This window comes from Cetorhinus maximus, unplaced genomic scaffold (assembly GCF_964194155.1).
Source record: "Cetorhinus maximus unplaced genomic scaffold, sCetMax3.hap1.1 HAP1_SCAFFOLD_1293, whole genome shotgun sequence".
Lineage (NCBI taxonomy): Eukaryota > Metazoa > Chordata > Chondrichthyes > Lamniformes > Cetorhinidae > Cetorhinus > Cetorhinus maximus.
Window position 1 is genome coordinate 29,698 of NW_027597234.1, and position 26,570 is coordinate 56,267.

Sequence of the window (26,570 nt, forward strand, 5' to 3'; positions counted from 1 at the left end):
CCGTGGCTGGTGACGAGAGAGAAAAAGGAAGGGTTGCAATTATGGAGCCGGCTAAATTTGTTTGTCTGTTTCAAACCGAGCTACAGCAGAGCCCCAAATCCCTAACCCAGCCAGTCCCCCCCAGCTGGGAATGGCGGCACTGCCCGAAGCGGGCTCTACTTATAGGCGCGGTCGCTCCTCACGGCGCGTGCGCGGGGACGCTGACTCCATACCACCACCCCCCCCCCCCCCCTCCAAGGCTCAGGGCACAGACTCCGCATCCGAGCGCGGCATTTGGAGGCGGGCCGAGAGGTGGAGCGGAGTGCTTGACCAAAATGTCCGTCGACCAATAGGAGAGTAGAGCGTGCCGGATTGCAGGCGGGACCTAACCCTGATGGACGTGACACCGACCAATGGGGGGGGGGGGTTCGGGGCCCAGCGGTGGGCGTGGACTTGCCTTCCCCCCCGTCCCCGTCCCCGTGACGATGACGAAGGCGGCTCCTCGGAGAAGGCGGACTACGACTGCGGGCGGGATCCGATCGTGATAGACGTGGGGTTCGACCAATAAGCTTAAAGCCCCCCTTTGCTGACAATGACCGACGTCCATTTCGACCAGTGGCAGTGGAGGAGACCGTGATGAACGTGGCGATCCACCAATAGGGGGGGCGTGGCACACGACGGACGTGAGGAGGGTGTGCGGGCCAATAGGTGGGGCCGGGGCTGAGGCGGTGGGCGGTGCCGAGCCTCGCGCGGGCGGCAGAGCCAAGTCGGTCGCCGACGAGGTTGGAGGTACGTGTGGCGGCTCCGGGAATCGGTCTCGGCTGGTGGGTCCGGAATCCATTCCCCCCTCCCCGGGGCGGGGGAGTGGGTGTGAGGGAACTCTGAACGTCTCGGGAGCCTTTTGAGGCGGAGGATCGCGGTATTTATTGGGAATAAACGGCCGGGATTTGTGGCGTGGTGGCGGGGTAGGAGGATCCAAGATGGCGGCGCGGCCAACGGTTTTGGGGGGAGGTCAGAGGTCAAAGGGTTTTAGTGGGGGAGGAGGGGGAAGGTCAGAGGTCAAGACATTGGCCAAGTTGCCCATGGTGGGCTAAGTCTTCCTCAAGGCTCCATTTTAATAGCTTAAGAGGTACTTTTGGGCTTGCCAGCCTCCAGCTGACCCCTGCCAGCCTCCAGCTGACCCCTGCCAGCCTCCAGCTGACCCCTTGCCAGCCTCCAGCTGACCCCTGCCAGCCTCCAGCTGACCCCTGCCAGCCTCCAGCTGACCCCTGCCAGCCTCCAGCTGACCCCTGCCAGCCTCCAGCTGACCCCTGCCAGCCTCCAGCTGACCCCTGCCAGCCTCCAGCTGACCCCTGCCAGCCTCCAGCTGACCCCTGCCAGCCTCCAGCTGACCCCTGCCAGCCTCCAGCTGACCCCTGCCAGCCTCAGCAGCCAAATGGGGGGAGAAGGGGGATCTGACTGAAACTTACAGAATACTGAAAGGCCTGGATAGAGTGGGACGTGGGGGAGATGTTTCCATTAGTAGGAGAGACTAGGACCCGAGGGGCACAGCCTCAGAGTAAAGGGAAGACCTTTTAGAACAGAGATGAGGAGAAACTTCTTTAGCCAGAGAGTGGTGAATCTATGGAATTCATTGCCACAGAAGGCTGTGGAGGGCCAGGTCATTGAGTGTATTTAAGACCGAGATAGATAGGTTCTTGATGGGTAAGGGGGATCAAAGGTTACTGAGAGAAGGCGGGAGAATGGAGTTGAGAAACTTATCCGCCATGATTGAATGGCGGAGCAGACTCGATGGGCCCAATGACCTAATTTCTGCTCCTATGCCTTATGGTCTAAGGAGGAGGGGGCGGTAAGGCTATAGAAGACCCCGGGTTTCACTGGTCTTCAAAGGAGTTGGTACCAATCTGTCACGTTAACTGTGTTTCTGTCTCTCCACAGGTGCTGCCAGAGCAGCTGGGTTTTTTTCTTTACCCCAGCCACCCACTCAGCCACACCCAGCCAGCCGCCATTTTCTTTTTTCAGTCCAATGGCCTGACCCCCGCCGGCCCCAGCAGCCCTTTGGAGGGGCAGTCAGGATAGAGGGTTCCTGATCTCCCCGGTCGTTCTGAAAGGAGCAGTGGGTACCGAGCTGCTAACGGTAATCTTGTTTCTCTCTCTTGTTTCTCTCCGCAGACGCTGCCCGATCCGTTATGCGTATCTGGTGAATTTTATTTCGTTGTTTTTTTGTCGCTTGTTCCTCTTGGTGTGAGGAAGTGCTTCCTGACATCACCCCCTGATCTTCCTGGCTCTAATTTCAAGTTCTGCCCCCTTGTTCTGGACTCTTCCCCCCCCCAACCCCACCAGATTGGGCGGGGAGGGGATGGTGGTGTAGTGATAACATCACAGTACTAGTAATCCAGAGACCCAGGCTAATGCTGTGGGGGGCACGTGGGTTCCTATCTCACCACGGCAGCTGGTAGAATTTGAACTCCGTTAATAGAATCTGGAATCGAGAGCGAGTCTCAGTCACGGCGACCGTGACAACGACCATCGATCGTCGTCAAAACCCGTCTGGTTCACGAACGTCCCCTTTAGGGGAGGGAAATCTGCCGTCCTTACCCCTGGTCTGGCCCTACACGTGACTCCAGACCTCCACGTGCACTGCGATGGGGTTGACTCTTAACTGCCCCCCTCTGAAATAACCTGGCAAGATCAGTTCAGGGGCAGTTAGGGACGGGCAAGAAACGCTGGGGCCTTGCCAGCGACGCCCACATCCCGCGAAAGAATATTTTTTTTAAAAAAAAAACCACTTTCTCTGCTATCGGCCCTATCGAACCCTGTAATCGCCTGAAACCCCTCGATCGGATCACCCCTCAACCTTCTGTACTCGAGGGAATACCAGCCCAGTCTGCACAGCCTGTCCTGGAAATTTAACCCTGTCAGCCACGCGGTCGTTCTGGGGAATCTCCCCCGCTTCCCACCCCACACCCGGGGCCACTTCCTGAAACAAACACAGAAGCTGCTGGAAACGTTCAGCAGCCCTGACGGCACCTGTGGAGTGATAGAGGGAGGGGAGGGGGTGGGGGGGTGGAGTTGAGGTTTCAGGCCGATGACCCTTGCGTCAGAACTGGGATACGCTCGAAATGTAACAGGTTTCAAGGAAGTGAAATAGGGGTTGGGGGGGAGGGAGAGAGAGAGAGAGTGGTGTGAGAAAGGACAAAGGGGAAGGTCCATAACAGGGCCGGAGAGATTAAATGACAGAAGGGTTGGTGGGGCCAGAGCCAAGGGAACGGTAATGGGGTTGGGATGGGGTGGGGAAGTAAAGAAGCAAAAGGTGGAGGAGTGAGTGGCAGAATGATGGACGGCTGGCGTCCAAGAGCCGAGACCAGGCTCAAGACTGAGTCGTTTGCGAAGGAACACGTGGGTTTGGATTGCGCTCCGCAGCTGCTGATCTGGGTTTAAACCCGGAAGGCTGCAGAGTGCCTGATGGGAGGAGGAGGCGCTGCTCCTCCCCGCGTGTGCGGTGAGCTTCACTGCAACGCTGCAGCAGGCAGAGGACGGAAGTGCGGGGGCGAGAGCAGGGGGAGTGGGTTACACTGGCCAGCGAGCAGAGGCTCAGGGTCCCCGCCTGCAGGCTGAGCAGCGATGGTCCACAGAGCGGCCTCCCCCCTTGCGGGAGGAGCCCACGTGGTGAGGAGCGAGAGGGGTGCGGCGTAACTCGCTGTTTCACCCGGGAGGAGTGTTAGGGGGTGAGGATAGAGGAGGTCAAAGGCAGTGTGTTCCCTCTGTTTACAGCAGTGTGGAGAGAGAGAGAGAGGGGGGGGCGGTGAGGATAGAGGAGGGGAAAGGCAGTGTGGTTCCCTCTGTTTACAGCAGTGTGGAGAGAGAGAGAGAGAGGGGGGCGGTGAGGATAGAGGAGGGGAAAGGCAGTGTGGTTCCCTCTGTTTACAGCAGTGTGGAGAGAGAGAGAGAGGGGGGGGCGGTGAGGATAGAGGAGGGGAAAGGCAGTGTGGTTTCCTCTGTTTACAGCAGTGTGGAGAGAGAGAGGGGGGGTGGGGGGGTGGGGTGAGGATAGAGGAGGGGAAAGGCAGTGTGGTTCCCTCTGTTTACGGCAGTGTGGAGAGAGAGAGAGAGAGAGGGGGGGCGGTGAGGATAGAGGAGGGGAAAGGCAGTGTGGTTCCCTCTGTTTACAGCAGTGTGGAGAGAGAGAGAGAGAGAGAGAGAGAGCGGGTGGGGTGAGGATAGAGGAGGGGAAAGGCAGTGTGGTTCCCTCTGTTTACAGCAGTGTGGAGAGAGAGAGGGGGGTTGAGGATAGAGGAGGGGAAAGGCAGTGTGGTTCCCTCTGTTTACGGCAGTGTGGAGAGAGAGAGAGGGGGGGCGGTGAGGATAGAGGAGGGGAAAGGCAGTGTGGTTTCCTCTGTTTACAGTAGTGTGGAGAGAGAGAGAGAGGGGGGGGCGGTGAGGATAGAGGAGGGGAAAGGCAGTGTGGTTCCCTCTGTTTACAGCAGTGTGGAGAGAGAGAGAGGGGGTGGGGGGGTGGTGAGGATAGAGGTGGGGAAAGGCAGTGTGGTTTCCTCTGTTTACAGCAGTGTGGAGAGAGAGAGAGAGGGGGGGGCGGTGAGGATAGAGGAGGGGAAAGGCAGTGTGGTTCCCTCTGTTTACAGCAGTGTGGAGAGAGAGAGAGGGGGGGGGCGGTGAGGATAGAGGAGGGGAAAGGCAGTGTGGTTCCCTCTGTTTACAGCAGTGTGGAGAGAGAGAGAGGGGGGGGCGGTGAGGATAGAGGAGGGGAAAGGCAGTGTGGTTCCCTCTGTTTACGGCAGTGTGGAGAGAGAGAGAGAGAGAGGGGGGGTTGAGGATAGAGGAGGGGAAAGGCAGTGTGGTTCCCTCTGTTTACAGCAGTGTGGAGAGAGAGAGGGGGGGGTGGGTGGTGAGGATAGAGGAGGGGAAAGGCAGTGTGGTTCCCTCTGTTTACAGCAGTGTGGAGAGAGAGAGGGGGGGCGGTGAGGATAGAGGAGGGGAAAGGCAGTGTGGTTCCCTCTGTTTACAGCAGTGTGGAGAGAGAGAGAGGGGTGGGTGGTGAGGATAGAGGAGGGGAAAGGCAGTGTGGTTCCCTCTGTTTACAGCAGTGTGGAGAGAGAGAGGGGGGGTTGAGGATAGAGGAGGGGAAAGGCAGTGTGGTTCCCTCTGTTTACAGCAGTGTGGAGAGAGAGAGGGGGGGGCGGTGAGGATAGAGGAGGGGAAAGGCAGTGTGGTTCCCTCTGTTTACAGCAGTGTGGAGAGAGAGAGGGGGGGTGAGGATAGAGGAGGGGAAAGGCAGTGTGGTTCCCTCTGTTTACAGCAGTGTGGAGAGAGAGAGAGGGGGGCGGTGAGGATAGAGGAGGGGAAAGGCAGTGTGGTTCCCTCTGTTTACAGCAGTGTGGAGAGAGAGAGAGGGGGGGGCGGTGAGGATAGAGGAGGGGAAAGGCAGTGTGGTTCCCTCTGTTTACAGCAGTGTGGAGAGAGAGAGAGGGAGGGCGGTGAGGATAGAGGAGGGGAAAGGCAGTGTGGTTCCCTCTGTTTACAGCAGTGTGGAGAGAGAGAGAGAGGGGGGGGCGGTGAGGATAGAGGAGGGGAAAGGCAGTGTGGTTTCCTCTGTTTACAGCAGTGTGGAGAGAGAGAGGGGGGGTGAGGATAGAGGAGGGGAAAGGCAGTGTGGTTCCCTCTGTTTACAGTAGTGTGGAGAGAGAGAGAGAGAGGGGGGGCGGTGAGGATAGAGGAGGGGAAAGGCAGTGTGGTTCCCTCTGTTTACAGTAGTGTGGAGAGAGAGAGAGAGAGAGGGGGGGTGAGGATAGAGGAGGGGAAAGGCAGTGTGGTTCCCTCTGTTTACAGCAGTGTGGAGAGAGAGAGGGGGGGGCGGTGAGGATAGAGGAGGGGAAAGGCAGTGTGGTTCCCTCTGTTTACGGCAGTGTGGAGGGAGAGAGAGAGAGGGGGGTGGTGAGGATAGAGGAGGGGAAAGGCAGTGTGGTTCCCTCTGTTTACAGCAGTGTGGAGAGAGAGAGGGGGGGGCGGTGAGGATAGAGGAGGGGAAAGGCAGTGTGGTTCCCTCTGTTTACAGCAGTGTGGAGAGAGAGAGGGGGGGGCGGTGAGGATAGAGGAGGGGAAAGGCAGTGTGGTTCCCTCTGTTTACAGCAGTGTGGAGAGAGAGAGAGGGGGGCGGTGAGGATAGAGGAGGGGAAAGGCAGTGTGGTTCCCTCTGTTTACAGCAGTGTGGAGAGAGAGAGGGGGGGGCGGTGAGGATACAGATGGTGGAAGGCAGTGTGTGTGTGGGGTGCCCTGAGACCCGTTAACCGTGTTTTCTGTTCCCGCAGGAGGGGTTTAATTCTTTGACTGGACGGCGGTGGGAATGAACCGGATCCGTATCCATGTGCTGCCCTCGAACCGGGGCCGGCTGACCCCCATCCCCCGGCTGCAGGAGCCCCTGGCCTGCTCCTTCTCCCACCGGCCCTGCTCGCAGAGCCGCCTGGAGGGCCAGGAGTTCTGCCTCAAGCACATCCTGGAGGACAAGAACGCGCCGTTCAAGCAGTGCAGCTACGTGTCCTCCAAGACTGGGAGGAGGTGCCCAGGAGCGGCTCCCAAACCCGACAAGAAGGACGGGTAGGTGGCTCCCGCGCAGGGCAGGGGGGAGGGGGCGGGGAGTGAGGGAGTGGGCAGGGGGTGTGGGGGCAGTCGTTGGGGGGAGCAGGAGGGGGCGGGTGTGGGGAGGAGTTGGGGGAGTGAGGAGGGGGGGTGGGGGAGGAGAGTGAGGGGTTGGGTGGGGGGAGTGAGGAGGGGTGGTGGGGGTAGTGAGGGTGTGGTGGGGGGCGGGGGAGTGAGGGGTTGGGCGGGGGAGTGGGGGGACAGTGAGGGGGTGGGTGAAGGGGGACTGTGCCGCCCTGTATTAACAGTGTCTCTCTGTGCCAGGGTGGCGTACTGTGCTGAACATGGGGGGAGTGAGGGGGTGGGTGGTGGAGTGAGGGGGTGAGGGGAGTTGGGGGGGGGTTTGAACATTAATACCTGACGGTGTCTCTCTGTGCCAGGGTGGCGTACTGTGCTGAACATGGGGGGAGTGAGGGGGTGAGGGGAGTTGGGGGGGGTTTGAACATTAATACCTGACGGTGTCTCTCTGTGCCAGGGTGGCGTACTGCGCTGAACATGGGGGGAGTGAGGGGGTGGGTGTGGGGAGTGAGGAGGAGTTGGGGGAGTGAGGAGGGGTGGTGGGGGTAGTGAGGGGGGTGGGGGAGGAGAGTGAGGGGTTGGGTGGGGGGAGTGAGGAGGGGTGGTGGGGGTAGTGAGGGTGTGGTGGGGGAGTGAGGGGGTGGGTGGTGGGTTTGAACATTAATACCTGACGGTGTCTCTCTGTGCCAGGGTGGCGTACTGCGCTGAACATGCCCGGAAGAATGCCCTGGCTGCCCGCCTGCCATCCAGGAGGAGCAGCAATGCCGGCCCCTCACCCGAGGTCCTTCTCGCCCAACTGAGCGGCTACGTGAAGGGGGAGTCAGGGTCCGGGACCCCCGAGAACAGCCGCAGTGAAGCCAGCAAGATCCTCGGTATGGGAACAAACTGAGCTCAGATCACCCCCGCACCCAGGTCACCCCGGCGCTCAAATCACCCCCGCACCCAGATCACCCCAGCACCCAGATCACCCCCGCACCCAGATCACCCCCGCGCTCAGATCACCCCCGCACCCAGGTCACCCCCGCACCCAGATCACCCCCGCGCTCAGATCACCCCCGCACCCAGATCACCCCCGCGCTCAGATCACCCCCGCACCCAGATCACCCCCGCACCCAGATCACCCCCGCACCCAGGTCACCCCCGCACCCAGATCACCCCCGCGCTCAGATCACCCCCGCACCCAGATCACCCCCGCACCCAGGTCACCCCCGCACCCAGATCACCCCCGCGCTCAGATCACCCCCGCACCCAGATCACCCCCGCGCTCAGATCACCCCAGCACCCAGATCACCCCCGCACCCAGATCACCCCCGCACCAAGGTCACCCCCGCACCCAGGTCACCCCCGCACCCAGGTCACCCCCGCACCCAGATCACCCCCGCGCTCAGATCACCCCCGCACCCAGATCACCCCCGCACCCAGATCACCCCCGCGCTCAAATCACCCCCGCACCCAGGTCACCCCCGCACCCAGATCACCCCCGCGCTCAGATCACCCCCGCACCCAGATCACCCCCACACCCAGATCACCCCCGCGCTCAAATCACCCCCGCACCCAGGTCACCCCGGCGCTCAGATCACCCCCGCACCCAGATCACCCCCGCGCTCAGATCACCCCCGCACCCAGATCACCCCCGCGCTCAGATCACCCCCGCACCCAGATCACCCCGGCGCTCAGATCACCCCAGCGCTCAGATCACCCCCGCACCCAGATCACCCCCGCGCTCAGATCACCCCCGCACCCAGATCACCCCGCGCTCAGATCACCCCCGCACCCAGATCACCCCCGCACCCAGATCACCCCCGCACCCAGGTCACCCCCGCACCCAGGTCACCCCCGCACCCAGGTCACCCCCGCACCCAGATCACCCCCGCGCTCAGGTCACCCCCGCGCTCAGGTCACCCCCGCACCCAGGTCACCCCCGCGCTCAGATCACCCCCGCGCTCAGATCACCCCCGCGCTCAAATCACCCCCGCACCCAGATCACCCCCGCGCTCAAATCACCCCCGCGCTCAGATCACCCCCGCGCCCAGATCACCCCCGCACCCAGGTCACCCCCGCGCTCAGATCACCCCGCGCTCAGATCACCCCCGCGCTCAGATCACCCCCGCACCCAGATCACCCCCGCGCTCAGATCACCCCCGCACCCAGGTCACCCCCGCACCCAGATCACCCCCGCGCTCAAATCACCCCCGCACCCAGATCACCCCCGCACCCAGATCACCCCCGCACCCAGATCACCCCCGCGCTCAGATCACCCCCGCGCCCAGGTCACCCCCGCGCTCAAATCACCCCCGCGCTCAGGTCACCCCCGCACCCAGGTCACCCCCGCGCTCAAATCACCCCCGCGCTCAGGTCACCCCCGCACCCAGGTCACCCCCGCGCTCAGATCACCCCCGCGCTCAGGTCACCCCCGCACCCAGATCACCCCCGCGCTCAAATCACCCCCGCGCTCAGGTCACCCCCGCACCCAGGTCACCCCCGCACTCAGATCACCCCCGCGCCCAGGTCACCCCCGCGCTCAAATCACCCCCGCACCCAGATCACCCCCGCGCTCAAATCACCCCCGCGCTCAGATCACCCCCGCACCCAGATCACCCCCGCGCTCAAATCACCCCCGCACCCAGATCACCCCCGCTCTCAACCCACCCCCGCGCTCAGATCACCCCCGCACCCAGGTCACCCCCGCGCTCAGATCACCCCCGCACCCAGATCACCCCGGCGCTCAGATCACCCCCGCACCCAGATCACCCCCGCGCTCAGATCACCCCCGCACTCAACCCACCCCCGCGCTCAGATCACCCCCACACTCCACCCACACCCCGCGCTCAGATCACCCCCACACTCCACCCACACCCCGCGCTCAGATCACCCCCACACTCCACCCACACCCCGTGCTCAGATCACCCCCGCGCTCAGATCACCCCCGCACTCAACCCACCCCCGCGCTCAGATCACCCCCACACTCCACCCACACCCCGCGCTCAGATCACCCCCGCACTCAACCCACCCCCGCGCTCAGATCACCCCCGCACTCAACCCACCCCCGCGCTCAGGTCACCCCCGCGCTCAGATCACCCCCACACTCCACCCACACCCCGCGCTCAGATCACCCCCGCACTCAACCCACCCCCGCGCTCAGGTCACCCCCGCGCTCAGATCACCCCCGCACTCAACCCACCCCCGCGCTCAGATCACCCCCGCACTCAACCCACCCCCGCGCTCAGGTCACCCCCGCGCTCAGATCACCCCCACACTCCACCCACACCCCGCGCTCAGATCACCCCCACACTCAACCCACCCCCGCGCTCAGATCACCCCCGCGCTCAACCCACCCCCGCGCTCAGATCACCCCCGCACTCAACCCACCCCCGCGCTCAGGTCACCCCCGCGCTCAGATCACCCCCACACTCCACCCACACCCCGCGCTCAGATCACCCCCGCACTCAACCCACCCCCGCGCTCAGGTCACCCCCGCGCTCAGATCACCCCCGCACTCAACCCACCCCCGCGCTCAGATCACCCCCACACTCCACCCACACCCCGCGCTCAGATCACCCCCGCACTCAACCCACCCCCGCGCTCAGGTCACCCCCGCGCTCAGATCACCCCCGCACTCAACCCACCCCCGCGCTCAGATCACCCCCGCACTCAACCCACCCCCGCGCTCAGGTCACCCCCGCGCTCAGGTCACCCCCGCGCTCAGATCACCCCCGCACTCAACCCACCCCCGCGCTCAGATCACCCCCGCACTCAACCCACCCCCGCGCTCAGGTCACCCCCGCGCTCAGATCACCCCCACACTCCACCCACACCCCGCGCTCAGATCACCCCCACACTCCACCCACACCCCGCGCTCAGATCACCCCCACACTCCACCCACACCCCGCGCTCAGATCACCCCCGCGCTCAGGCCAACCTGCGCTCCACCCTCCCGCCACTGTTCAGGAGCGCCCCCCCCCCCCCCGCCTCACTCACTCCCTCCCTCACCTCCTTCACCCGACCTTGCCTCCCCCCGACCTGCCTCCCCGCCTCACCTCACACCCTGCCCCCGCCTCGCCTCCCCTGCCCTCCCACTTGTGTTGATTCACACTCTCTCTCCCGCAGATGACGACAGCTGGAGCGAGGGTGAGGCTGAGACTGTTCTGCTGGACCAGACGTGGAGGGGTGAGCCCGACAGCGAGGCAGACAGCATCGACAGTGACCAGGAGGACCCCCTCAAGTGAGTGAGGTGCTGGCGCCCCAGCCGGTGGGGAGCGTGTGCAGGGGCCCAGCCCCCACGAGCGAGACCCCCTGCGAGGTGGAGCGGCTGCTCGAGCCCGGGGTGGCCCCGGGGTGGCGGGGGGGGTACATCCCGCTGGGTTGTGAGTAGCAACTGACAGGGTTTCAGTGCCTGTGTTGTCAAACCTGACCAGGCCCTGCGCTGGAACGATGAAATATCAACCACCAGCCACGGGAGCAGAAACTGGGGTCCGGGGACCGAAACCTCCATCAGAGAGCTGGGCTCTCGGGAGCATCTTCGAGGAGGAGGGTGGGGGGTGGGGGTGGGAATTCTGGAGCTCGGGACCCAGGCAGCCGACGGCGGAGCGATGGCAATGCAGGGGAAGGGTTCTCCGATCGAGGGTCGGAGGGGGTTACGGAAGTGGGTTTTACCCCTCGTTACCGAGTAGCTGAGACAGGGTGGGGGTGGGTGGGGGGGGTTTTACACAGCTAACCCTGCTGATCAATGAGACTGGTGGGGAGGGTTCTCGGTGTCTGCTGCTGCTGAGGCTCGTGCCCTAGTTTCAGATTCTCCGCCGCTCCCTCTGCCCTCCGTGATGGGCCAGCCCTGGCGGTGAGGAGGCTGGAGAAGTGGTTACAGGGAGAGACAAGCCCCTCCAGCAGCAGCCACACTCTCGGCCTGTACTTATCCACATCGCAGGCTCGGAGGGTTGAGCCTGGAGTTTACTTGTGAGTCTCTGGCCTGCACTTTCCTTTTCCACTGTTCTTGCACTTAGAATTAAGTCTCTCTCTCTCTTCTCCCCTCCATCCCTCTCTCTCTTTCCCTCCTCTCTCGCTTCCCCCCACTCCTCTCTTTCTCTCTCTCTTCTGTCCCCACTGTGTCTCTCTCTCTTCTCCCATCCCTCCCTCTCTTTCCCTCCTCTCTTACTTCCCTCCACCCCATCCCTCCCTTTGTTGCCCTCCTCTCTCGCTTCTCCACACCCCCTCTCTTTCTCTCTCTTCCGACCCCCACTTTGTGTGTGACTCCCTCTCTTTCCCACCTCTCTTGCTTCCCTCCACCCCATCTCTCACTCCCCCACACCTCCCTCTGTTTCCCTCCTCTTTTGCTTCACATCCTCTCTTTCTCTCTCCTCCCTGCTCTCTCTTCTGTCCCCACTGTGTGTGTTTCCCTCTCTCTTCCCTCGCCCCACCATCCCGCCCTGTGTTTCCCCTCTGTCTTTCTCTTTCTCTCTCTCCCTCTGCCTTTCTCTCGCTCTTTGTCTCTCTCTGTGTCTTTGTCTCTCTCTGTGTCTTTGTCTCTCTCTGTGTCTTTGTCTCTCTCTGTGTCTTTGTCTCTCTCTCTGTCACTCTGTGTCTCTCTCTCTCTCACTCTGTGTCTCACTCTGTGTCTCACTCTGTGTCTCACTCTGTGTCTCACTCTGTGTCTCACTCTGTGTCTCACTCTGTGTCTCACTCTGTGTCTCACTCTGTGTCTCACTCTGTGTCTCACTCTGTGTCTCACTCTGTGTCTCACTCTGTGTCTCACTCTCTGTGTCTCTCTCTCTGTGTCTCTCTCTCTCTCTGTGTGTCTCTCTCTCTCTCTCTGTGTCTCTGTCTCTCTGTGTCTCTGTCTCTCTCTCTTTCCCTGTGTGTATCTGTCTCTTTCTCTCTCTCTCTCTCTCCCGTGTGATGGTCCGAGCAGACACGCCGGAGTCTACACAGCGGAGGAGGTGGCCCTGGTCATGAGGGAGAAGTTGATCCGACTGCAGTCTCTGTACATTGACCAGTTCAAGCGTTTGCAGCACCTGCTGAAGGAGAAGAAGCGACACTATCTGCACGCCTGCCGGCTGGAGCAGGAGACGCTCGGTGAGCTGCAGCCCGTCGCCAGCTAGAGGGGTCAGTGTAATCACCCGGGCAGCAGCAAGGTCTTCCACAGGAAGCATTGCCACCCCAGGGACTGGCTTGTAAAGTATACGGGATCCTGGGCCCTATCAGCGCTGGCGTAGAGTGCAAAAGCCAGGGAGAGTTAGTGCTACAACAGCATCCTGCATTTATTTAGCTTCTTTAACATGGGAAAATGTCCCAGAATGCTCCACGAAAGTGATTATCCCACCGAAATTTGACAGAGTCGCATGAGCAGATGTTAGGGACCGGCGACCAAAACCTCAGTTAAAGAGGCCGGTTTAAAGATGAGCGAGGCAGAGTGGATTAGGGAGAGGAGCTCCAGAGCTTGGGTTACAGAGATAGGGAGGGTTGTAGGGGGCTGGAGGAGGTTACAGAGATAGGGAGGGTTGTAGGGGCTGGAGGAGGTTACAGAGATAGGGAGGGTTGTAGGGGCTGCAGGAGGTTACAGAGATAGGGAGGGGCTGGAGGGGGTTACACAGATAGGGAGGGTCGTGGGGGCTGGAGGAGGTTACAGAGATAGGGAGGGTTGTAGGGGGCTGGAGGAGGTTACAGAGATAGGGAGGGTTGTAGGGGCTGGAGGAGGTTACAGAGATAGGGAGGGTTGTAGGGGCTGCAGGAGGTTACAGAGATAGGGAGGGGCTGGAGGGGGTTACACAGATAGGGAGGGTCGTGGGGGCTGGAGGAGGTTACAGAGATAGGGAGGGTTGTAGGGGCTGGAGGAGGTTACAGAGATAGGGAGGGGTGTAGGGGAGTGGAGGAGGTTACAGAGATAGGGAGGGTTGTAGGGACTGGAGGAGGTTACAGAGATAGGGAGGGGTGTAGGGGCTGGAGGAGGTTACAGAGATAGGGAGGGTTGTAGGGGCTGGAGGAGGTTACAGAGATAGGGAGGGCTGGAGGGGGTTACAGAGATAGGGAGGGGCTGGAGGGGGTTACAGAGATAGGGAGGGTTGTAGGGGCTGGAGGAGGTTACAGAGATAGGGAGGGTTGTAGGGACTGGAGGAGGTTACAGAGATAGGGAGGCTTGCAGGGGCTGGAGGAGGTTACAGAGATAGGGAGGGTTGTAGGGGCTGGAGGAGGTTACAGAGATAGGGAACAAAGAGGCCATGGAAGTATTTGAAGATGAGGATGAGCATTTTGAAATCGAGGTGCTGCTTGACTGGGAACTGCAGTGGGGTGAATGGGACCCCCCCCATATATAAACCCGTTAGGAAACACTGGTTAGGCCCCCAGCTGGAGTACCCTGTCCCCAATCCCGGGCCCCGCGCTCTAGGAAGGATGTCGAGGGTCTCGGAGAGGGTGCGGAGGGAGATTTACCAGAACGGGACCCCGGGGGAGGGAGGATGAGGGGACTTCAGTTCACGTGGAGGGACTGGAGAAGCTGGGATTGTTCTCCTTAGAGCAGAGAAGGTTAAGGGAGGGAGGGAGGGGGGAGATTGAATCGAAGGGTTCAAAATCACGATGAGTTTTCGATAAGGGAAATAACGGGTTACGGTGATCGGCAAAAGGACTGGAGGCAGCACCAGGAAACATTGTCTGTGCTGTGGGAGTTTAGCATCTAAAAGGCACTGACTGACTGGGAGGTGGGAGCAGCTTCAGGGGTAACTTTGGAAAGGGGCATTGGATAAACGTCTCTCTGCCCCGGTAGGTAGCAGCTTACTGCCCGGTCCAGAGGGCACCTCGTCCAGAGAGCGGGTGGACCATCAGAAGCTGAAAGCCCTGAGGCGGTACCGGAGGCGTTATGGGGTGGAGGCACTCCTGCACCATCAGCTGAAGGAGCGAAGGCTGCTGGTCACAGAGGGAGCTGCGCAGCAGGTAATGGTGTATGGGAGGGTCTGCCTGCGGAGAGGCGCGTGTGTCTGTCTCTGTGTGTGTCCCTGTCCCCTCAGGCAGCTCCTGCCTCCTAAAGCCGTGCGGCTGTTCAGTTTAACGGATTGTTTCTCTCCCCGTCAACAGGCACATGCAGCTGCTCTCCGTGCGGCCCAGAGATGCACAGCAGTCACCGAGGGGACTCGCTGCCCCGCTCCCTCCCTCCCAATGAGTCGACACTGCCATTCCCGTATCCTTCATCGCCCCCGCGTAGCTGTGTCCGTGCGGGAGCCGACGAGGGGTCCTGCTGGTGCTGGGTGGGGGTGCAGCATGAGCCCGGCAATGTGTTTGGGGAGGGGGTGGGGTGCTGGGTAGAGGGGTGGGGTGGAGTGGGTATGGGAGGGGGTGGGTTGGGGAGGGGGCAGGTTGGTGGTTGGGGAGTGGGGTGGGTAGGGGAGGTTAGGGTGGAGAGGGGGTGGGTGTGTGTGGGGGTGGGTCGGGGAGCGGGCAGGATGGTGCCCCAGTATTTGCGGACCCGCATTCCCAGCCAGCTCCCTCAGCCCATGCCCCGTGTCCGGAGCCTTCTGACCTGTCACCGCAACGTGACCAGAAACAGCAGAGAGTATTGGGTACGGACAACACTGCACGTGTGAGCTCATTAACCCTCCTAAAGGGACCCGAGAAACAGCAGCCTGTGTATAGACCGTCACTGTAACAAGATGTCCCAATCTGCTTCACAGGAGTGTGCTTAGAGAAAGTATGGCACCAAGGCAAGAGATTTCGATCTGATGATCAAAAGCTTTGTCAAGAGGTCCATTTTAAGGCATTGTCTGAAAGGAGAAAAACGAGGCAGTGGGGAGGGGGAGGGTGGGTGGTGTAGGAGGGGGGATTCCAGACGTTGGGACCCAGGCAGCCGAGGCATGGCCGCCAGTGGAGCCATTATAATTGAGGATGCTCAAGAGGCCGGAATTACAGGAGCACAGCCCTCTCGTAGAGTTGTAGGGGACTGGAGGAGGTTGCAGAGATAGGGAGGGTCGTAGGGGACGGGAGGAGGTTGCAGAGATAGGGTTGTAGGGACTGGAGGAGGTTACTGAGATAGGGAGGGTTGTAGGGGCTGGAGGAGGTTACAGAGATAGGGAGGGTTGTAGGGGCTGGAGGAGGTTACAGAGATAGGGCGGGTTGTCAGGGCTGGAGGAGGTTACTGAGATAGGGAGGGTTGTAGGTGCTGGAGGAGGTTACAGAGATAGGGAGGGTTGTAGGGGCGGGAGGAGGTGACAGAGATAAGGAGGGGTGTAGGGGGCTGGAGGAGGTTACAGAGATAGGGAGGGGTGTAGGGGCTGGAGGAGGTTACAGAGATAGGGAGGGGTGTAGGGGCTGGAGGAGGTTACAGAGATAGGGAGGGTTGTAGGGACTGGAGGAGGTTACAGAGATAGGGAGCGTTGTAAGGGACTGGAGGAGGTTACAGAGATAGGGAGGGTTGTAGGGGCTGGAGGAGGTTACAGAGATAGGGAGGGGTGTAGGGGCTGGAGGAGGTTACAGAGATAGGGAGGGTTGTAGAGACTGGAGGAGGTTACAGAGATAGGGAGGGTTGTAGAGATTGGAGGTTACAGAGATAGGGAGGGGTGTAGGGGCTGGAGGAGGTTACAGAGATAGGGAGGGTTGTAGGGGCTGGAGGAGGTTACAGAGATAGGGAGGGGTGTAGGGGCTGGAGGAGGTTACAGAGATAGGGAGGGGTGTAGGGGCTGGAGGAGGTTACAGAGATAGGGAGGGGTTGTAGGGGCTGGAGGAGGTTACAGAGATAGGGAGGGTTGTAGGGACTGGAGGAGGTTACAGAGATAGGGAGGGTTGTAGGGACTGGAGGAGGTTACAGAGATAGGGAGGGTTGTAGGGACTGGAGGGGGTTACAGAGATAGGGAGGGTTGTAGGGGCCGGAGGAGGTTACAGAGATAGGGAGGGTTGTAGGGACTGGAGGGGGTTACAGAGATAGGGAGGGTTGTAGGGGCTGGAGGAGGTTACAGAGATAGGGAGGGGTGTAGGGGCTGGAGGAGGTTACAGAGATAGGGAGGGGTGTAGGGGCTGGAGGAGGTTACAGAGATAGGGAGGGTTGTAGGGACTGGAGGGGGTTACAGAGATAGGGAGGGTTGTCGGGGCTGGAGGAGGTTACAGAGATAGGGAGGGTTGTAGGGGCTGGAGGAGGTTACAGAGATAGGGAGGGTTGTAGGGGCTGGAGGAGGTTACAGAGATAGGGAGGGTTGTAGGGGCTGGAGGAGGTTACAGAGATAGGGAGGGTTGTAGGGGCTGGAGGAGGTTACAGAGATAGGGAGGGTTGTAGGGGCTGGAGGAGGTTACAGAGATAGGGAGGGTTGTAGGGGCTGGAGGAGGTTACAGAGATAGGGAGGGGTGTAGGGGCTGGAGGAGGTTACAGAGATAGGGAGGGATGAGGAGGGATTTGCAAGGAAGGGTAAGGATTTTAAAATGGAGGTGTTGCTGGACCAGGAGCCAGTATCGGTCAGTGAGCGTGAGAGAGCAGGGCCGACAGATGAACGGGACCCGGTGCAAGTTAAAGACACAGGCCGCAGAGGTTTGGATAATCTCTGGTATACGGAGAGTAGAATGTGGGAGATCAGCCAGGAGCGGGTTGGAATCCTTGAGTCTGGAGGTAGCGAGGGCGTGAACGAGGGTTTCAGCAGCAGGTGAGCTGAGATGGGGCAGAGGTCGGGCGCTGGTCCTCCTGAAGGTGCAGACGTTAGGTTAATGTGAGAGCGAGGTTGTGAACAGACTGAATCCTGGGCGGCTGCCAGAGCTGGGCAGAGTCAGTAAATAGGGACTGAGTGTGGAGCAGGAACCGAAAACAATGGCTTCACTGCGGGGGGGAATTCCTGTTCATGCAGTACCGGGGGTCAGAGAAGCAGCCTGATCGTTCCGCCGGGGTGTGGTCTGGGTCCGTGTCAGATCCAGCTGCTGCTTCCCTTGACCCTGTCGCCTCAGATATCCTCCAGGACCCCAGCCAGGTGCTCTTCAAGACGTGCGCGGGGGTGAACGAGGTGCCCTGCACCAAGCCGGTGATGGTGTGCCTCTCGGAGGACCCCTGCTGCCCGCTCCACCTCCAGGTGCCCCCGCTGATGTACCGGCCCGAGGGGGGATTCTCGGCCTCCGAGCCGCTGGACAGTGGGCCGGCCGACATGTACCTGAGCGCCGCCGAGCTGCAGCCCACCGAGATCCTGCCGCTGGAGTTCAGTGACGTGAGTAACGGATGGGATCCAGGGGTTGGGGCAGGCGCTGGCGCTGGGTCAATCTGCAGGGTCTGACAGTGACAGGGTCTGAGGGACAGGTGCTGGGTCAGTCTGCAGTAGCCGGTTACGCTGCGGGGAGGGTCTGACGGTGACAGGGTCTGAGGGACAGGCGCTGGGTCAGTCTGCAGGGTCTGACGGTGACAGGGTCTGAGGGACAGGTGCTGTGTCAGTCTGCAGTAGCTGGTTACGCTGCGGGGAGGGTCTGACGGTGACAGGGTCTGAGGGACAGGCGCTGGGTCAGTCTGCAGGGTCTGACGGTGACAGGGTCTGAGGGACAGGTGCTGGGTCAGTCTGCAGTAGCTGGTTACGCTGCGGGGAGGGTCTGACGGTGACAGGGTCTGAGGGACAGGCGCTGGGTCAGTCTGCAGGGTCTGACGGTGACAGGGTCTGAGGGACAGGCGCTGGGTCAGTCTGCAGGGTCTGACGGTGACAGGGTCTGAGGGACAGGCGCTGGGTCCGTCTGCAGCAGCTGGTTACGGTGTGGGGAGGGTCTGACGGTGACAGGGTCTGAGGGACAGGCGCTGGGTCAGTCTGCAGCAGCTGGTTACGCTGCGGGGGGGTCTGAGGGACAGGCGCTGGGTCAGTCTGCAGCAGCTGGTTACCGTGCGGGGGGGTCTGAGGGACAGGCGCTGGGTCAGTCTGCAGCAGCTGGTTACAGTGCGGGGAGGGTCTGACGGTGACAGGGTCTGAGGGACAGGCGGGTCAGTCTGCAGCAGCTGGTTACGCTGCGGGGGGGTCTGAGGGACAGGCGCTGGGTCAGTCTGCAGCAGCTGGTTACGGTGCAGGGAGGGTCTGACGGTGACAGGGTCTGAGGGACAGGCGCTGGGTCAGTCTGCAGCAGCTGGTTACGCTGCGGGTGGTGTCCGAGGGACAGGCGCTGGGTCAGACTGCATCAGCTGGTTACGGTGCAGGGGAGGGTCTGACGGTGATCGTCTGAGGGACAGGCGCTGGGTCAGTCTGCAGGGTCTGAGGGACAGGCACTGGGTAAGTCTTCAGCTGGTTACGGTGCAGGGAGGGTCTGACGGTGACAGGGTCTGAGGGACAGGCGCTGGGTCAGTCTGCAGGGTCTGACGGTGACAGGGTCTGAGGGACAGGCGCTGGGTCAGTCTGCAGGGTCTGAGGGACAGGCGCTGGGTCAGTCTGCAGGGTCTGAGGGACAGGCGCTGGGTCAGTCTGCAGGGTCTGACGGTGACAGGGTCTGAGGGACAGGCGCTGGGTCAGTCTGCAGCAGCTGGTTACCGTGCGGGGGGTTCTGAGGGACAGGCGCTGGGTCAGTCTGCAGGGTCTGACAGTGACAGGGTCTGAGGGACAGGCGCTGGGTCAGTCTGCAGCAGCTGGTTACCGTGCGGGGGGTTCTGAGGGACAGGCGCTGGGTCAGTCTGCAGGGTCTGACGGTGACAGGGTCTGAGGGACAGGCGCTGGGTCAGTCTGCAGGGTCTGAGGGACAGGCGCTGGGTCAGTCTGCAGCAGCTGGTTACCGTGCGGGGGGTTCTGAGGGACAGGCGCTGGGTCAGTCTGCAGCAGCTGGTTACCATGCGGGGGGTTCTGAGGGACAGGCGCTGGGTCAGTCTGCAGCAGCTGGTTACCGTGCGGGGGGTTCTGAGGGACAGGCGCTGGGTCAGACTGCAGCAGCTGGTTACCGTGCGGGGGGTTCTGAGGGACAGGCGCTGGGTCAGTCTGCAGCAGCTGGTTACCGTGCGGGGGGTTCTGAGGGACAGGCGCTGGGTCAGTCTGCAGCAGCTGGTTACGGTGCGGGTGACAGGCCCTGAATCAAGGCCGACGGCTTTGCTGTAGCCGAGGGTTTCAAACAGGCGCCAATAGTAAATGCTTCTTTCTGTGGTCTGTTGGCTCTCCTGGGCTCACCCCCTGTGGTTCTGCCAATTCAACGGAAAGGGACACACTGGGTCACCCCCAGGCACCTCGCGGCAGTGTCCGGACCACCTCGCCGGTGAAATATCCTGGAATCGTGGGGATATCTCGGTCTAAACGCCCAGGCTGCTGTGCCTCTGCATCTCCCTCTCCCTCCCTCCCTCTGCCCCCTCTCCTCTTGCTGCCTCTGCCCCTTCCCCCTGGTGCTTGGCCGCTTTCTCTGCCCCCCTCTCCCCTCCGACAGTGCTCATTGGCTCCTCTTCCCCCTCCACCCCCTCACCACCACCACCAGTGCTCCCTCTGTCCGCTCTCTCTCTCTCCCCTCCACTCGGTGCTCACTCATTTCCCTCCCCCTGCAGTGCTGACCCTACCCCATGCCCTGCCCGAGCTCCCTCTGCCTTGCTCTATCCCCCTGTCTCTCTCTCTCGCTCTGTCTCTCAGAAGCTCAGTTAACACTGTGCTGTTTTCTCTCCCCCGCCCCCCCATGTGTGTGTGTGTGGGCCCTGACAGGACTGCCTGGATGTGGTAGGAGATGACCCACAGTGGCCCCCTTCTCCGCTGTTTGACCCCACCCCAGCTCCCGGGGGGCAGTCGGCGAGCGAGCCCGAGCTGCTGACGGACAGGGCGCCAGTCCGGGGGAGACCCCGCCACGACAGCTCTGAGCTGACCCCTCGCCACCACCGCCCCACATCCGGCACCTCGAGGCCTTCCGAGACGGGACACTTAAACATGCGGGCCGCAGGATCCCCCGGGCAGGTGAGTTCCTCGGACCCCCGGCACCCTCCACCCCGTCCCCGTCCGGCGTTCAGCGCAGAACCAGGTCTCTCAGCCCATCCGTGACTGTAGACCCCCTCGTCCGGCGTACAGCGCAGAACCGGGTTGCTCGGCCCATCCCCACGCGAGCCTCCTCCTGCCTCCCACCACCACCGCCGTCCCCCACTTCATCTCACCCCCTATCACCATATCCTTCTACTCCTTTCTCCCCCGTGTGTCTATCCAGCTTCCACCCCCCCCCACCTACACCCTTCGACACTATTCGCGGGGGGAGACTCGCTGTCCCAGGGAGTGGGGGGAGACTCTCTGTCTAGGGGAGCAGGGAGAGACTCTCTGTCCAGGGGGCGACTCGCTGTCCCGGGGAGAGGGGGAGACTCTCTGTCCAGGGGAGATGGGGGAGAGACTCGCTGTCCCAGGGAGAGGGGGAGACTCTCTGTCCAGGGGAGATGGGGGAGAGACTCGCTGTCCAGGGGAGCATGGGGGGACTCTCTGTCCCGGGGAGAGGGGGGAGACTCGTTGTCCGGGGGAGATGGGGGAGAGACTCGCTGTCCAGGGGGAGACTCTCTGTCCAGGGGAGCAGGGGGGGACTCTCTGTCCCGGGGAGAGGGGGGAGACTCGCTGTCCCGGGGAGCAGGGGGGGGACTCTCTGTCCCGGGGAGAGGGGGGAGACTCGCTGTCCAGGGGAAATGGGGGAGAGACTCGCTGTCCAGGGGAAATGGGGGAGAGACTCGCTGTCCCGGGGAGCAGTGGGGGGACTCTCTGTCCCGGGGAGCGGGGGGGGGACTCTCTGTCCCGGGGAGAGGGGGGAGACTCTCTGTCCAGGGGAGATGGGGGAGAGACTTACTGTCCAGGGGAGATGGGGGAGAGACTCACTGTCCAGGGGAGATGGGGGAGAGACTCGCTGTCCAGGGGAGATGGGGGAGAGACTCACTGTCCAGGGGAGATGGGGGAGAGACTCACTGTCCAGGGGGAGACTCTCTGTCCAGGGGAGATGGGGGAGAGACTCGCTGTCCAGGGGAGATGGAGGAGAGACTCGCTGTCCAGGGGAGATGGGGGAGAGACTCGCTGTCCAGGGGAGATGGGGGAGAGACTCGCTGTCCAGGGGAGATGGGGGAGACACTCGCTGTCCAGGGGAGATGGAGGAGAGACTCGCTGTCCAGGGGAGATGGGGGAGAGACTCGCTGTCCAGGGGAGATGGGGGAGAGACTCGCTGTCCAGGGGAGATGGGGGAGAGACTCTCTGTCCAGGGGAGATGAGGGAGAGACTCGCTGTCCAGGGGAGATGGGGGAGAGACTCGCTGTCCAGGGGAGATGAGGGAGAGACTCGCTGTCCAGGGGAGATGGGGGAGAGACTCACTGTCCAGGGGAGATGGGGGAGAGACTCACTGTCCAGGGGGAGACTCTCTGTCCAGGGGAGATGGGGGAGAGACTCGCTGTCCAGGGGAGATGGAGGAGAGACTCGCTGTCCAGGGGAGATGGAGGAGAGACTCGCTGTCCAGGGGAGATGGGGGAGAGACTCGCTGTCCAGGGGAGATGAGGGAGAGACTTGCTGTCCAGGGGAGATGAGGGAGAGACTCGCTGTCCAGGGGAGATGAGGGAGAGACTCGCTGTCCAGGGGAGATGAGGGAGAGACTCGTTGTCCAGGGGAGATGGGGGAGAGACTCGCTGTCCAGGGGGAGACTCTCTGTCCAGGGGAGAGGGGGGAGAGACTCGCTGTCCAGGGGAGATGAGGGAGAGACTCGCTGTCCAGGGGAGATGAGGGAGAGACTCGCTGTCCAGGGGAGATGAGGGAGAGACTCGCTGTCCAGGGGAGATGAGGGAGAGACTCGTTGTCCAGGGGAGATGGGGGAGAGACTCGCTGTCCAGGGGGAGACTCGCTGTCCCGGGGAGCAGTGGGGGGACTCTCTGTCCCGGGGAGCCGGGGGGGGACTCTCTGTCCCGGGGAGAGGGGGGAGACTCTCTGTCCAGGGGAGATGGGGGAGAGACTTACTGTCCAGGGGAGATGGGGGAGAGACTCACTGTCCAGGGGAGATGGGGGAGAGACTCGCTGTCCAGGGGAGATGGGGGAGAGACTCACTGTCCAGGGGAGATGGGGGAGAGACTCACTGTCCAGGGGGAGACTCTCTGTCCAGGGGAGATGGGGGAGAGACTCGCTGTCCAGGGGAGATGGAGGAGAGACTCGCTGTCCAGGGGAGATGGGGGAGAGACTCGCTGTCCAGGGGAGATGGGGGAGAGACTCGCTGTCCAGGGGAGATGGGGGAGAGACTCGCTGTCCAGGGGAGATGGGGGAGAGACTCGCTGTCCAGGGGAGATGGGGGAGAGACTCACTGTCCAGGGGAGATGGGGGAGAGACTCACTGTCCAGGGGGAGACTCTCTGTCCAGGGGAGATGGGGGAGAGACTCGCTGTCCAGGGGAGATGGAGGAGAGACTCGCTGTCCAGGGGAGATGGGGGAGAGACTCGCTGTCCAGGGGAGATGGGGGAGAGACTCGCTGTCCAGGGGAGATGGGGGAGAGACTCGCTGTCCAGGGGAGATGGGGGAGAGACTCGCTGTCCAGGGGAGATGGGGGAGAGACTCGCTGTCCAGGGGAGATGAGGGAGAGACTCGCTGTCCAGGGGAGATGAGGGAGAGACTCGCTGTCCAGGGGAGATGAGGGAGAGACTCGCTGTCCAGGGGAGATGGGGGAGAGACTCGCTGTCCAGGGGAGATGAGGGAGAGACTCGCTGTCCAGGGGAGATGAGGGAGAGACTCGCTGTCCAGGGGAGATGGGGGAGAGACTCGCTGTCCAGGGGGAGACTCTCTGTCCAGGGGAGATGGGGGAGAGACTCGCTGTCCAGGGGAGATGGGGGAGAGACTCTCTGTCCAGGGGAGATGGAGGAGAGACTTGCTGTCCAGGGGAGATGGGGGAGAGACTCGCTGTCCAGGGGGAGACTCGCTGTCCAGGGGGAGACTCTCTGTCCAGGGGAGATGGGGGAGAGACTCGCTGTCCAGGGGGAGACTCTCTGTCCAGGGGAGATGGGGGAGAGACTCGCTGTCCAGGGGGAGACTCTCTGTCCAGGGGAGATGGAGGAGAGACTCGCTGTCCAGGGGAGATGGGGGAGAGACTCGCTGTCCAGGGGAGATGGAGGAGAGACTCGCTGTCCAGGGGAGATGGAGGAGAGACTCGCTGTCCAGGGGAGACTCTCTGTCCAGGGGAGATGGGGGAGAGACTCGCTGTCCAGGGGAGATGGAGGAGAGACTCGCTGTCCAGGGGAGATGGAGGAGAGACTCGCTGTCCAGGGGAGATGGAGGAGAGACTCGCTGTCCAGGGGAGATGGAGGAGAGACTCGCTGTCCAGGGGAGATGGGGGAGAGACTCGCTGTCCAGGGGAGATGGAGGAGAGACTTGCTGTCCAGGGGGAGACTCTCTGTCCAGGGGAGAGGGGGTATCTGGGTCTCACTCACGTTGTTTCTGTATCCATCGCATCCCCCACCCTCCCATTATCTTTTTATCAGTGCTGGAGAGTTTGGAGAGACTCCCCCACCTTGGGGCAAGGCCGTGGTATTGACCCCCCTGCTCCCGTACATCCTGCCTGACCACCTTTCTTTCCTGTCGCTCAGCTACAGGGAGCATCGCAGACGGACCCCCAGCTGCGCGGGACCAGGGATCAGAACGGCACGAGGGAAGCGGCAAGCTGAGTGAGCCGGTGGGGACGGACCCCACCCCACCCCCTCCCTCCCTTCCTCCCTCCCCAGACACGCCGAGGGTCACTGAGACACCAGCCCTGACAGACTGTGTATGAGGGGGAGATCCTACTGAGCTGCTCTGCAGAAAGCCTGTGACCATTCCCCGAACCCGCTCGGGCCTGTCGATGGCCGGACTACACCCTCCAGTGGAGGAGCTGCAGCTCCGGACGCTGCCAGAAACCTGCCTGACGTCCGCGTCGTGTGGAACACGGGGTAACACCGCCCCCCCCCCCAACTCCAGAACAGCAACACCAGCTGCCCCACCCCCCTGGCCCCCAGCTTCCAGCTTTTACCCCACTGTAGAAATGACCCTGACTTCGTCCCTGTCCGTCCCCCAGTCCGAGGAACAGGGTGCTGAGATTCTTTTCAGTCCAGCTCTGTGCGCCCCCCCTCCCCCAACCAGGTCCCAGTGCTCCCCCTGCACAGGGCAGGAGGAGGCCTTTCGGCCCATCGTACCTGTGCCAGCCGGCTCTTTGTGAAACATCTGTCCAGTTAGTCCCCGCTGCTCTTCCCCCCACTCCACCCCACCCCCCCATATCCCTGCAGATTTTCCCCCTTCCAGTATTTATCCAATTGCCCCCCTCCTATTGAATCTGCTTCCACCGCCCTTTCAGGCAGCGCCTTCCAGATCACAACAACTCGCTGTGTTTATAAAAAATAATTCTCCTCATCTCCCCCTCCCCAACCCACCCCCACCCTCTGGTTCTGTTCCCGATTCTCTTCAATCTGTGTCCCCTCTGGTTACCGACCCTCCCGCCCACTGGGAAACAGTCTCTCCCTCTCCTACTCTACCCCAAACCTCCCCCCCTTCGTGATTTTGAACCCCTCGATTCAATCTCCCCCCCTCCCTCCCTTAACCTTCTCTGCTCTAAGGAGAACAATCCCAGCTTCTCCAGTCCCTCCACGTGAACCGAAGTCCCCTCATCCTCCCTCCGCAGGGCTCCCGTTCTGGTAAATCTCTCTCCGCACCCTCTCCGAGACCCTCGACATCCTTCCTGAAGTACGGGGACTGGGGACAGGGTACCCCAGCTGGTGGTTATTTATAAATATAACGGCTCCATTGCAGAGGAGCTACGGCTTACCCGAATGCCACCACAAACTGAAGATCCAGTATATCAGGGGCAGCATGTGAACTGTTAGCTCTGAATCAACAACAGACCAAAGAAGCTACAACACTGATGGAGTTTTCATTAAAACACTCGAAATAAACATATTACATTTGCTGATCTGTGGAACCTGATTGACGGAGTTGAGTGAGTTACAGGGCTGACTCAGTCTGCCAGATGTATGCCAACAACCGCATGCATTTAGATGGCACCTTGGGGATGTCAAAGGCGCTTTGCACAAACGGGCCGCGAGGAGATATTAGGGCGGGGCGGCCAAAACCTCAGTCAAGGAGGCCGGTTTTACGGAGCGTCCTAGAGGAGGGAGAGGGAGGGGGAGGTTGAGGGAGGGAATTCCAGAACTGAAGGCCCAGGCAGCAGAGGGACACCTGCCAATGGCGGAGCGATGGAATTCAGGGTGGGGTTGGAGGGGTATGTGGCAGAGGCCGCAATTGGAGAAGTTCAGAGATCTCGATGGTTGTAGGGGTATGAGGAGGAAATGGTTGTTGGAGAAGGTTACAGAGATGGGGTGGGTAGAGTCCATTGAGTGTGTAGCTCCCTCTACACCGTCCCCATCAAACACTCCCAGGAGAGGTAAAGAACGGGGTTAGATACAGAGTAATGGGTCGATGCTGAGCGGTTGTAGGGGCTGGAGGAGGTTACAGAGATAGGGAGGGGCTGGAGGGGGTTACGAAGATAGGGAGGGGTGTAGGGGCTGGAGGAGGTTACAGAGGTAGGGAGGGGCTGGAGGGGGTTTGTAGGGGGCTGGAGGAGGTTACAGAGATAGGATTGTAGGGACTGGCGGAGGTTAGAGAGAAAAGGAGATTGTGGAGGCTGGAGGAGGTTACAGAGATAGGGAGGGTTGGGGCTGGAGGAGGTTACAGAGATAGGGAGGGGCTGGAGGGGGTTACAGAGGTAGGGAGGGTAGTCCGGGCTGGAGGAGGTTACAGAGATAGGATTGTAGGGACTGGCGGAGGTTACAGAGAAAAGGAGGATTGTGGAGGAGGTTACAGAGATAGGGAGGGTTGTAGGGGCTGGAGGAGGTTACAGAGGTAAGGAGGGTTGCAGGGGCTGGAGGAGGTTACAGAGATAGGGAGGGTTGTAGGGGCTGGAGGAGGTTACAGAGAGGGAGGGGTGTAGGGGCTGGAGGAGGTTACAGAGATAGGGAGGGTTGTAGGGACTGGAGGAGGTTACAAAGGTAGGGAGGGGTGTAGGGGCTGGAGGAGGTTACAGAGATAGGGTTGG

The 26,570-nt window shown here is 61.5% G+C and overlaps 1 protein-coding gene and 1 non-coding gene across 5 annotated transcripts; both read left to right on the forward strand.

The window, feature by feature from the left end:
• Positions 1 to 743: 743 nt before the first annotated feature.
• kansl2 (KAT8 regulatory NSL complex subunit 2) lies at positions 744 to 25,434 on the forward strand. 4 transcript variants are annotated; one of them, XM_078536536.1, is made up of 11 exons: positions 744 to 803; positions 2,002 to 2,116; positions 6,306 to 6,591; positions 7,342 to 7,523; positions 10,759 to 10,873; positions 12,554 to 12,717; positions 14,402 to 14,568; positions 14,710 to 14,812; positions 17,551 to 17,804; positions 20,235 to 20,480; positions 24,097 to 25,434. In XM_078536536.1, the coding sequence occupies exons 3-11, from the start codon at positions 6,341 to 6,343 to the stop codon at positions 24,172 to 24,174; spliced, it is 1,560 nt and encodes a 519-aa protein (XP_078392662.1). In that variant the 5' UTR covers positions 744 to 803; positions 2,002 to 2,116; positions 6,306 to 6,340; the 3' UTR covers positions 24,175 to 25,434. The 4 variants fall into 4 exon arrangements, with proteins under 4 accessions (XP_078392662.1, XP_078392661.1, XP_078392663.1 ...); XM_078536535.1 differs by having other exon boundaries at positions 744 to 768; positions 1,918 to 2,116; XM_078536537.1 differs by having other exon boundaries at positions 744 to 768.
• Positions 19,615 to 19,756, forward strand: LOC144676016 (small nucleolar RNA SNORA2/SNORA34 family). The gene has a single exon (XR_013575222.1). It is a non-coding gene; the product is annotated as a small nucleolar RNA SNORA2/SNORA34 family (small nucleolar RNA).
• Positions 25,435 to 26,570: the final 1,136 nt, after the last annotated feature.